Genomic DNA, 13054 nt, shown 5'->3' on the forward strand with positions numbered 1-13054 from the left:
GGAAGGAAGGGAGGAAGGGAGGGAGGCAGGGAGGCAGAGATGCAGGGAAGGAGGGTTTCTTATATGCTTCCTGAGTGTCCGGCATTGTGCTAAGCACCTGACAAATATTATCTCTTTGGATCTTCACAACAACCCTGAGGGTTGGGTGCTGTTATGATTCCCATTTTACACTTGAGGAAACTGAGGTAGGTGGAAGTTCAGTGATTTACTGAGGATCACACAGCAAACAAGTGTCAGAAGCTGAATTTGAATACTGCTCTTCCTGACCAGATAAAGAACTGGGAGAGACCACAGAAAGGCTAAACTACTTGCCCAGTGTCATACAGGTAGTATATATCACAGGTGGCACTATAACCTAGGCCCTTTGACTTCTTTCTCCACTATACCATGCTGCTATGTAGTCATTGAAAAATTATTTTTCCAGTCTGTCTCTTGTAAAGGCAATATACAGTAGTCATGGTGGTGGTGATGGTGGTGGTAGTATGTAATATCTATCCCCTCTAGAACTGTCCTGAGGCTTAATGAATTTTGCATGTAAAGTGTTTAGCAGATGTCAGTTGTGTAAAATATGCAAAAATTGCCACATTAAAAATTTTTTTCTATAATCCTGGTAATTGGGCAACTGTAAGAACTGTGGTTCTTTATAGGAGAAAAGTAGGTAGATAATCCATACTTTTCCACTAGCTGCAGAAAGCCTGTGCCACGTATTAAAAATCTTTTCATTAGATTAGAGACAGCACTAGCATTTCATGGTTGAATGTGGGTTACTGTTCAGGTTCAGAAATGACTCTTTGGTAACTGGTTTGTGTTAGAATGATGAAAGGAAGAGAGAAATTAACTTTTTTAAGTGGAATTAGGAAACCCGCCTTGCATTTGAGATCATGAACTTTTGGAGCATTCTGAGTTGTATGTGGTATATCTAAAAATGGGAACTGAAAATGTGGGTTTCTTCTCTTCCCTCCTCCCCAAGCAAGGAAAATCCACAACACTTAGAAAAGACAAACTTTCATCAGTATCTGAGTAGCCTGCTTGCCCAGCAAATCTGTGAGCTTGAAATTGCCTTGTAAAAAACCATCCTAGCTCTGATAGTTGTTAGAGTGAATAAATAGCTGTGCTCTGAGATGGGCCTCAAACAAGAGTTTACACATTGCTAGGGGAGTCTTATTGAAATGCATTATTGTCATAAGATTTTCCCCAGTAAAATCTTAGATTGCTTCAATAATGTATTTCAGTTGGTTGGTTGATGGTGAAGTTTAGCTACTTAACTAATGGTGATTCCTTTGTGATTGTTAGAGCAACCATCTCTTGCTCTTCATAGCCCCAAAAGACAATTATCTCTGCCCTGGGTAGGGGTTGGTGGAGTAATATTTTGATAATCTGGAAACGAATTTCAGCAAAATTTTGGCAAGCTGACAGTACTTTCAGCAAGATGCTTTTGTGTTTTCAAGAATGTTGTTGAGGGGCAGCTAGGTGGCGCAGTGGATGGAGCACCGGCCCTGGAGTCAGGAGTACCTGAATTCAAATGTGGCCTCAGACACTTAACACTTAGTAGCTGTGTGACCCTGGACAAGTCACTTAACCCCAACTGCCTCGCTTAAAAAAAAAAAAAGAATGTTGTTGATAGGAGAGGATAAAGCATTAACACCCCACCCCTGAATACTTGTATTTAAATGGACCTATGATCTAATGCACGTGACTATTCACTCCATTAGGGTTTGCTGAGCACAACCCAGCCAAACCTTCTCATACACTCTCTTCCATAGATCTTTTCAAAGAATCTACCCATCAACCCATCATGCTAGAGACCTTTTTATGAGTCTTGTTTTAATCAGTTGATAAACCAACATTTAGTAAGTGTAAGGTGCTATTAATAGTTTGTTGGGATCACTTTTGGGGTTGGTATCACTTCAATTACTTTTTTTTGTTTGTTTCTTTGTTTTTCGGGGCAATGAGGGTTAAGTGATTTGCCAGGGTCACACAGCTAGTAAGTGTCAAGTGTCTGAGGCCACACTTGAACTCAGGTCCTCTTGAATCCAGGGCTGGTGCTTTATTCACTGCACCACCTAGCTGCCCCTTTGGTATAACTTCAACATAATTAGCACAGCACAAAAAAAAAAATCCATATATTTTCTTGATGATATTGCCTCAATCTACTTTCTGTATAAATTTGTTTGCAGGATCCAAGACATAGATAGGCAACTGAAATTTAAGTCCAAAAACAACTGGGCAAATATGAAGAGGAAATTTTGTTCCTTTTTAAAAATAGTATAAGAGAATTTTTTGTCCATAAAGAATGTGGATTTAGAGTTGAAAGGACTCTTAGATCATTTAGTCCAATATCTTCCTTTTATAGATCAGGAAATAAAGGTTGAGAAAATGTAATGACTTGCCTAAGATCACATACTTTGTCAGCAGCAGCTCCCCTGATTCAAAGATTCAGCATTCTTTCTTTTGGAACACATTCCTGGTCACTTTACAGTAATGCCCCAACCCCCAAATAGAACTCTGCTTGTTTTTTTTGGTCTATCTAGCTATCTAATCTATCTATCTGCTTTGTTTGTTTGTTTTGTGGGGCATTGAGGGTTAAGTGACTTGCCCAGGGTCACACAGCTAGTAAGTGTCAAGTGTCTGAGGTTGGATTGAACTCAGGTCCTCCTGAATCCAGGGCCAATGCTTTATCCACTGCGCCACCTTGCAGCCCCCTAGAACTCTGCTTTGTAACAAAGAATTACAGTAAGGAAACCAGATCAGCGTGCTGGTCACACCTGAAAATGTATGCCTCTTTTTCTGCACCTGTCATCCCCCATCTTTGCCCATGGATTGAAGGTAAGCTTTGCCATCAAATAACCCAGCAGTTTTCAAAAGAAGAGATGTAAACTATCAACAGTCATATGAAAGAATGCCCCAAATCACTAATAATGAGAAATGGTCATTTAAAAGAACTCTGACATTTCCTTCCATTCTTATCAAACTGGTAAAAAGATGACAAAAGACTAAATTGCTAATGTTGGAGGGATTGTGGAAAGATTGATGCACTGTTATACTTTCTATTGTTATAGAACTAAATTGATGCAGGTGGAAAATAATTTTAAATTGTTCATATCCTTTGAGTCAGTGATACTGCTGCTAATTGGTGCAGTGAGAGTTCAAATCCCAATTGTGTGGCTCTGGACAAGCCGCTTAACCCTGTTTGCCTTAGCAAAATGGGTTTAATAAAAGCATTTACCTCAGAGAGTTGTTGTGAGAATCAGAATGCAATATCTGTAATGAGCAAAGTGCCTAGTACTTAGTAGGTACTGTATGGATGCTTATTCCAGCCTCTAGCACTGTTACTTGGACGTGTACCCTAAAGGAGCTGATGAAAAAAAAGAAAGGGTCTTGTGTATATACAGACATTTGGTAACTCTAATCTTTGTAGTACCAAAGTAGGTGCTTTTTGGGGGAAAGCTATACAAATTGTGCTATATGAATTAACCAAATATTAATATTGCATTGCAAGAAATGTAAAAATATGAGTAATTCAGAGAAACCTGGGGAAAATAATGAGCAAATGAAAAGTCAGCAGAGATAGGAGAATTATTGACATAATGACCATGATAAAGTGAAGGAAAACTACATTAAAATACTTTAGAACTTTGATGAATGGAATTCACTGTTCTAACTCCAGGGAACTCAAGGTATAAAGCATGCCTCCACTTTGTCAGCAGAGAGGAGCGGACCATAGGTTTGGAATAAAACTCAGATTGTCAGACAAGGCCATTGTTTTGATTTTATGAACTGTACTTCTTTGTTACCCTGGAGAGGTTCTGTAGTGGGGTCAAGGAGAAATCATAACATAGTAAGGGAATTTTTAAAAAGGATTGATAAAGGGGGCAGCTAGGTGGCACAGTGGATAAGGCACTGGCCCTGGATTCAGGAGGACTTGAGTTCAAATCTGGCCTCAGACACTTGACACTAGCTGTGTGACCCTGGGCAAGTCACTTAACCCTAATTGCCCTGCCTATCCCCCAAAAAGGAAAATAAAACATTTGTAAAAAAGAAATATGTTCACCTTCTAAAAAGAAACATTGATCAGTTTTCCAAAGTTTTTTTTTTCCTGTTGGCCTCTGCTGTTAGCAAAAAGAAATCAAATTAATTTTTATGACTGTATTTATAGAACTTTTCCATATCAAAGCAAATAAATTCATTAACCAGGAACAAAATACATGGGCAAAGAGCTCACAAGGTTGGTCTAGCCATTCTGGAAAGCAATTTGGAACATTGCCCCAAAAAACTACTGACCTGTACATATATACCCTTGACCCAGCTGTGGCATTGGTGGGCCTATAGGGCAAAGAGATCAAAGGTAGAAGAGGACTCATATATGTACAAAAAATATTTATAGCAGTTCTTTTCCTAGTAACAAAAAAATGGGAAACTAAGATGTTATCTACTCATTGGGGGAATGGCTAAACAAATTGTGGTGTATGAATGTAATGGAATATTATTATTGCGCCATAAGAAATGATGAAGTAGATAGTTTCAGAGGAAACTGTGAGCTCTGTGAAACAATGTAGTGAAGTGAGAAGAACTGAAACAATTTATACAATGACATCGTGAAGAAAAATTAATTTAAAAGACTCTAGCGCTTTCATGCAATGAGAAATTCTGAGTCCTGAGGACTGAAGATGGACACTCCTCATTTCCTGCCAGAGAGGTGATGAACTTAAAATACGGATTGAGACATACATTTTTTTTTTACAGGTTCAACATGGGATTTGTTTTACTGGAATATGTATATTTGTTATGAGTGTTTTTATTGTTCAATGGGTGGGGCAGTATGAAGGAGAGAATAAGAAATACTTGGAAAAATTAAACCCAAGAAATGGCTCACAGACCCTGTGAACCCGCACCTACAGCCTGGGACATAATTTCTCCACTCTGCTTTGGCCCTTCCTTCACCCAGTTTTTGAAGAACCTTCAAGGAATCAAGCACTAGTACCATATTTTTTTTTTTTTAAACCTTCAGCAGTGGGAATAACTGAGACCTTATAAGAGAGGTACCTGTTGCTATTGACAACCACAGCTAAGAGGTGGGAGGGGAGAAACACCTACATACTTTCTATCAACTAGGAAGGAGTTGGGAGATATAACCAAAGGAACATGATTCTAAATGCATTATTTGTACAGGAGAAGAAGAGAAGGCCTTAGGGAAAATTGTGCAGTGCTACTAATGACCTAAAGCTTATCCCTGAAGAGAAAACCATCTTTGGAACATCAGTATTCTGTTAGTGATGCTCTTTAAAAAAGGGCATGAGAAAGGTATACAGGGGGTTTGTGAGCCACATGTTACCAGCCAGGAATTAACTGCACAAGAAAGTAATGGAAAAAATACTTACAGAGCAGATAATGTATGACCTGGGAAGAAGGTGTAGCGAGTTGGAGGGACGATCATTGGTATCTGTGGAATGTTTAGAGATCTAGATTCTAGAGAGATGCCTGGCTTTTTTTTTTTTTTGAAACAATTTTGGAGGGATATGGATAATCCAGGCCCTTCCAGAGGAGCCCATAACACAAACAGGTTAAGAATCTCTTCCTTGGTTGTTCAAGAACCCCAGCCATTCATTTTAGGGGGAATGTTATAAAGCTACTTTTAAAAACATGCCTTCTCCAAAGGGATCACAGACGTGGTGCTGGAAGCAGCCTTAAAGCTCCTCTAGCTCAGCCCTCTCACTTTATCCATGAGGATGTTGAGGTCCTGTTTATACGATCTTAGAGAGAATAAGCCAAAATTCAGACCTCCAGATCACATGTTCTTCCCACTGTCTCCAGAGGACTCTAAAAATGTACAAATACTATTTGCATTTGTAGTTGTGATTTTTCTTTATGTCTTAGTATCTTGTTTGTATATTGGCTTTTATTTAATTGATTATACTGAACCTTGAAGCAATTTAGCAAATAATAATATTTTATAAATAGAAAATAAAATTAATCGGAGGTTTGAGATTCAAGGTCTAATTCTCTTAACTATTTGATCATAATGTGTTGTTGTTGTTGTTGTTGTTGTTGTTGTTGTTGTTGTTGGGGGTGGGGCAGGGTCTGGCTCAATGAGATTTCATTTGTCTCAGTTTCCCAGAGTGCTGAGACATTAAAGTGACTTGTCCATCATGGCAGCTCCTGTGTGGGTCAAAGGCAAGACTTGAAAGCAGGTCTTTATGTAGACTGGCCCTCCATTCACTAGTACCTACATGTTGCTTGCCCTTTTGTGATGAGGCAAACTAGTAACCTTAAAAACATAGTTCCTATTCTCAAGAATACAATGATCCAAGACAATCCCAACGACTATTGATGAAGCATACTATCTACCTCCAAAGAAAGAATTGATATTGATGGAACAGACTGAAGCATGCTATTTTTCACTTTCTTGAATTTTTTTTGTTTATTCAAGTTTTCTTGTGGTAATGGTTTACATAATTGCACATGTATAACCCATATCTGATTGTTTACTGCTTCAGGAAAGGGCAAGGGGAGGGAGGGAAAGAGGGCTAAAAATTAGAACTCAAGACTTTAAATAAAAATGCTTATTACAGATTAAATAAATAAATAAAAATAGAGTTCCTTCAGCCAGATTTTTTAGCCCTTATTCCTTGTACCGTGTCAGTTAGAAATGAATATTAAACATGATCTTATGTCAAAGGGCATCTCCAGGAAATGTTCCATCATTAACATGTGCAATTATGTAAAACATTACCATAGTAGTCATTTTGTACAAGAAAACTTGAACAAAAGAAAAATTGAAAGAGTGAAAAATAGCATACCTCAGTCTGTATTCCTTCAATATCAGTTCTTTCTTTAGAGGTGGATAGTATGTCTTATAGTCCTTTGGGATTGTCTTGGCTCATTGTATTGCTGAGAATAGTCAGGTCATTCACAGTTCTTCATCAAACAATATTACTGTCTGTGCACAATGTTCTCTTGGTTCTGTTCACTTCACTATACATCATTTCATATGTGTCTTTCCAGGCCTTTCTGAAGTCATCCTGCTTGTCATTTCTTATAGTACAATAATATTTCATCACCATCATATACCACAGTTTGTTTAACCATTCTCCAATTGATGGGCATTCCTTCGATTTCCAATTCTTACCCACCACAAAAAGAGCTGCTATAAATATTTTTATACAAATAGTTTCTCTTTTTGGGGATGTCTTTGTGATATTACTGGATCAAAGGGTATGCAGTTCTATAGCCCTTTGGGCATAGTTCCAAATTGTTTTCCAAAATGGTTGGATCTTTTCACAACTCCACCCATACTGGATTAGTGTCTCAGTTTTCCTACATTCTTCCTAACATCCAAATATTTTCTTTTTTTTTGTTATATTTGCCACTCTGATAGGTGTGAGGTGATATGTCAAAGTTGTTTTAATTTGAATTTCTCTGATCAATAGTGATCTAGAGCATTTTTCATATGATTATAGATAGCTTTGGTTTCTTTGTCTGAAAACTGTTCATATCCTTTGACCATTTATTAATTGGGGAATGACTTGTATTTTTATGAATTTGATTCAGCTCTCTATATAATTGAGAAATGAGACCTTTATCAGAGATACTTGTTTAAAACATTCTTTTCCAGTTTTCTGCTTCCCTTGTAATCTTAGTTACATTAGTTTTGTTTGTGCAAAACCGTTTTAGTTTTATATAATCAAAATGATCTATTTTACATTTTGTTTTGCTCTCTATATCTTCTTTGGCCCTAAATTCTTCCTTTGCCCATAAATCTGACAGGTAAATGATTCCATGCTCTCTTAATTTTGCTTATGGTATCAACCTTTATGTGTAAATCATTGTTATGTTATTTTAACAATGCGTAGGGTTTTCATTAATGATGATTTAATAAGCTGTACAAAAATATAAACATCAGACTTAAAATTTTTTTTTCTAAAGTGATTATCAGAGCAAAATAGGTTGAACTTGGAAAAAACATGATATTGAAGTCTTGATTTCATCTTTTCAGCCTGCATATTACTATAATAACACATGTCTACAAAGTTTCCTTCTTGAAATGTCATCGCTCAAGAATGATGCTAAACCATTCTCTTTATGACTTTCCTTTTGGTTATATTAATGAAGAAGATGCTTTCTAATAACACATTTAATTGTCCAAAAATTTATCACCAGAGGTAGCCATGTTTGGGAGCTGGGATCCAATCCTTCCTCATCATACTTCATATCTGAGTATTTTTCCTCAGTGAGGTGGGCAATAACTCCCTTGTCCCTCTTTTCTTCATGGTGGGACATGGAGGCTGAAAATAGCTACAGATGGGCAATGCCTTCTCCATTTCCAGTTGATCGGCCTTTTGGTTCTTGGGTTTTGCCTTTCTCTCAGCCAAGCCCCGCATCTTTGGGAAGTTTAGGGCATGGTTTTAGAGTAAGGGAGACATAGGTTCAAGCACTGATTTAGACACTCACTAGCTATCTTAATTCTGGGCAAGCCATCTCTGTGCCTCAGTTTCCTGATCTGTAAAATAAGGGGATTGGACAGTATGGCTTCTGAAGTCCCTTTTAACTAGAAATCCGTGCTTCCATGAGCAAGTCTGAATGTGACACAGAGAACCTGCCTTGTCCCACCTAGTCTCTGATGCCACTGGCCCAGTGTGAAGAATCCCAGCTGCTCCCTGGCTTTCTTGGGGAAGGTGCCTCCTGTAGGCTTGTCAGTCACTGCCTAAAGTGTCGTTTGAAGTAACTTCTTGTGCCTTCTTACTTCCCAGTTGGTCATGTTCCGAGTTTGACTTGAACGAGATCCGCCTGATCGTTTACCAGGATTGTGAAAGGAGGGGCCGACAAGTCTTGTTTGACTCTAAAGCAGTCCGGAAGATGGAGGAGTCAGTGGCTCAGGTACAAAAATGCTTCTCTGGCTTCTGTTGAGCCTTTTTTGTTCTTTGGCCATCTCTGTAATCAGTCAGGGATTGCTCGCCTGCCTGCTTTTTGCTGTGGAGGCTCAAGAAGGAAAAAGAAGGTCTTGTCTTCAAAGGGTTTATGACTGAGCTACAGGCATCAGCCCATAGGAAATAACTGGCAAGATTGTTTGGTACGTCAAGGGTCTGTAATGTAATGGGTCTCAATATTCTTCCTGTAAACCAAGGTCATAGGCTCTCCAGTTTAGCAGACAGGTCTCAAGAGTTACTGGGAAGGAAAAATCCATTCCTCTGAAGCAAACCTTAAATAGACTATAGAATAGACTTGATGAGAGTGAAGAGGCTATGACTCAGATTGTACTGGAAATCTTTCCTGCTAAGTAGGACCTGCTCTAGTCCTACTGTCTTGGACTTTGAGTAGTCATCATCACTTTCAAGCCATATTTATACATCAGAGTAGGAATTGAATGGATACACACACTCTCAGTGTTGTAAGAATTCAGATGAGGGATAGAGCAATTAAGGCAGGCTTCATGGAGGACATGGGTCCTGAACTAGACCGTTAAAGATATGTGGGATTTGGATAAACAGAGGAGAAAGGGAGGACATCCAGGTAAGGGGAATAAAATGAGTTTAAAGCTGATGATGAGGTGATCCCCTTGACTAAAGTGAAGCATGTGTATTGGGGATTCGAGTAGGACAGGGAATAGCGTTAGATGGTAGAGTGAGGCCAGATCGTGGAGGGCCTTGAAACCCAAGCCAAGGAGTGAATTTGATGTGGTTAGCTGAAGAAAGGCCCTGGAGTTTTTGGAGCAGAGGAGTCCCATGATAAAATTCATGTTTTAGAAAGATTATTCTAGTGCCTAGTACCACTTATGTTGGATAGATTGAAGGAAAGAGGTCAGAGCCAGGGAAACTTTGTAGCAAAGTGTTGGGGTAATCCAGGCATAAGATGATCAGGACCTTGACTAAGGGAGGGCTGAGGATGGGATGGGGCGAGGAAAATGGAGTGCATAAGTATTTGACAAATTTTTCAATGGAAGATTGATGATTGACAGGATAGAGAGGATGAAAGAAAAGGAATGGGTGAGTTACAGATGACTATAAGTGTTTTATGTTGCTAGAAAGCACCACCGTGAGAGAGAGAGAGAGCTGAATTGAGAAATGCTGACTTGAGGGCAAAAGATGGTGAATATTGTTTTGGACATGATTTAGATTTTAGACCTGCTAAATTTGCAGGGCAAGTGGAATATACAGGTTTCAGAAAGTCCCTATGTGCTTAGATATAAGTGGAACACTTCTTGATTTGTATGTCTTACTGTATTTGTTGTCCTGATGATGCAGGTTTATTGTGAGGCTGCCTCTGTTATTATCAATGTCACTGAGTCAAAGGATTATAGATTTCGAGCTACCCAAGTCCTCTAAGGCATTCCAGTCTGAAACCCCCTTTTTGATGAAGGAGACAGTTGAGGCCCAGGAAGCAAAAGTGACTTGGCCAAGGGCAGATAGGTATTAAGGGGCAGAGCCAGGGTTCAGTCCCCTTTGCTTCCTGAACACCACTCACTAAGATCCATAGTGGCCTCCCAAAACTTTGGTGATGCCATGACAGCCCCCCCCCCCCCCCGCCCCAGCCCCATTGGTATATATTTGGCTCTTCTGGGTCTTCTGGTGTAATAGAATTGGGCAGCTCAATCTGTCCCTGTCTGGAGCAGTCATCTGTACAGTATCATCCCCGCACTTGTCTCCTCTGGTTGTCTGGGCTTCAGAGGAGGGGAAGAGCTCATCAGAGCTTCTCTTTGCCCAAAGCCTGTTTTGCATAAACTCAGCTTCTCAGATTCTTGCTTTGCTTTCTCAGATTTCCAGCTTTGCAGCCAAATAAATACTTTACTGTGATGAAAAAGAACCCTTGGGCCTGGGGGTCACTTCTACTCCAGATAAAGATCATTCCTTTCTTCAGGAAGGAAGTATTTTGGTTTAAAAGGCTATTCCTATTGGGCATATTCACCTATACTCTAAAATAGAATTCAGGTATTCAGCTAATCATTAAAAAAAGGCTTGAACTTACCTGGGTGAAAGTCAGGGAGGGAATGGAAGTCTTTCAGCTGAGTCATAGTAGGCTTTGGTCGTAGATTTTTGTCTGGAGTGAGGCTCGCCATGGCTAGACCTTTCCCTTTGTGAGTGGGAGATCATTTAACATAATTTTCCATTTCCCTGAAGGATGAGAACTTAGCTGCACACCCATACACCTCATCAGTGGGGTTCCTCAGGGACAGGCAGAGACAGCAAAACAAAATAACTCGAGCAGTTTATAAAAATGATGAGAGGTTTCGATACATTTAGTGAAATGAAGACTTCTGGGAAGGAGCTTTGTCCGGGTCTCACTTATAGTACTAACGAGTCCTTTGAGGCCCAGAGAAGCAGAGGGATTTGTCAAAGGTGACAACTGATGGGTGATACTTCTGAGTCTCCTGCTCCTTCTTAGTTTGCTGCTCTTACCATGACACTACAATTCACTTCAGAATATGTTTATAGTTCGTGTTTTGAGCAAGGTCTCTATGCTGTGTGCCAATGCAGGTATAAGGGAAGTTTGTCAGATGAGTCTGTCTTCTCCTGCCCTTATCTGGGGCCAGGAAGGCACGGCCCTTTAAAGAGATGGATGCCCTTTGAGAGGAGCCAGACAACTGCTTTTGTTTAAAAGCAGAAATCAAAGGCCTCATTACTCCAGCCAGAGTCTGGCTGTCCTGAATCCCAGTTGGCCAAACATCTTGTAGGGACAGGGCAGGCTCACTCTGAAAATTAACCAGGAGTTTTCTGTGTCACCTCAACAAGGCAGAATACCCTTTTCTATGGAGATGTGCTTTCCTGACCTCAAACAAAGGCATTTTCCTTATAAACTGATCAAATTGATTGAGGACTTTCCTGATTAACCTTCATTATATTAAGACAAAATAAAACAGGGCTGCCCTCAAGGAGCTCACACTCTCTTGGGGGACAACACTTACCCACAGATAAATATATACTAATTAGTGATGGGAGACAGTAGATTTCAGGAAAGGCCTCGTTGGGGACGACATTAGAATGGAGTCTTGAAAAGAGTTTTGAGGAGAGATTTTGTCTCTGTATCCCCAGAGCCTAACCCAGTGCCTTGTGCCTAGTAGGCAAGTAATAAATGCCTGTTGAATTGAATTGAGAAGTAGAAGGTGGAGAAGGCAAACATTCCAGCCCTGGGGAACAGATTGTGGGAGATGAAAAGTAGTCTGGTTCAGTTGGAACCTGAGTCAGGAGTAATGTGATATCAGTTTCTAAAGATAGGGAGAAGTTGGACAGTGATGGGATTTAAATGTTGGGCTCAGGAGTTGGTAGCTTATCTTAAAACAGTAGGGAGCCACTGAAGCTTCTTGAGCCAAGTGCTAACTTGGTCCGATTGCCATCCCCAATGCCACTTTACTTCTTATGGACTAGTCCAGATTCTCCTTATAAAATGTGTAGGGGCAGCTAGGTGGCACAGTGGATAGAGCACCGGCCCTGGATTCAGTAGGACCTGAGTTCAAATCCGGCCTCAGACACTTGACTCTTATTAGCTGTGTGACCCTGGGGAAGTCACTTGACCCCAGTTGCCTCACCAAAAAAACCAAAAATGTATATTTATGTGTTGGAGAGGTGGATTTGGAAATGTGCTGTAGCCAAGGCAGTGAGGCAAGTGTGAATTTCCATTATAAATTAGGCTCCCTGAAGTGCTGGCTGTTACTAGTATAAGTGACAAAAAGCAGTGAGTCATTGGAAAGGGTTCAGAGGAGCCTGGTTTCCGGAGGGGGTGCTGGGAAGCCTTCCCTCCCAAGTAATGATGTGAGTGGCACCTGACTGCTGAATTATGTGCTTAAAACTGCCTCAGGAGAGTCTCCTTAGAGGGTACATAGGCTATCCTTGCTTTAATGGACTGCAAATCAAAAGGTGCATGAGACTGACCTGATAGGCAGGAAACCTGGTGGTTAGAGAGAAAGCCATGAATTCAAATTCTACTTCTGACATACACTGACCATGGGAGTCTGATTGAGTCAGTTCAACTTTCCATGCCACAGGCAACTCTCTAAGACTCTAAATTGCCTCAAAGTTGCTCTGGGAGAGGGGATTTCCTCATTGGACCAAAACTGAAATCAAAT

The 13054-nt window shown here is 40.1% G+C and overlaps 1 protein-coding gene across 1 annotated transcript in view; it reads left to right on the forward strand.

The window, feature by feature from the left end:
- The window catches only part of FNIP2 (folliculin interacting protein 2), a 146247-nt gene that overhangs the window by 53978 nt on the left and 79215 nt on the right, over window positions 1-13054 (forward strand). The window contains 1 exon segment of the mRNA XM_043970382.1: window positions 8748-8874. Coding sequence (XP_043826317.1) covers window positions 8748-8874 — 127 coding nt within the window.

The sequence above is a fragment of the Dromiciops gliroides genome, chromosome 6 (genome assembly GCF_019393635.1).
Source record: "Dromiciops gliroides isolate mDroGli1 chromosome 6, mDroGli1.pri, whole genome shotgun sequence".
Taxonomy (NCBI): domain Eukaryota; kingdom Metazoa; phylum Chordata; class Mammalia; order Microbiotheria; family Microbiotheriidae; genus Dromiciops; species Dromiciops gliroides.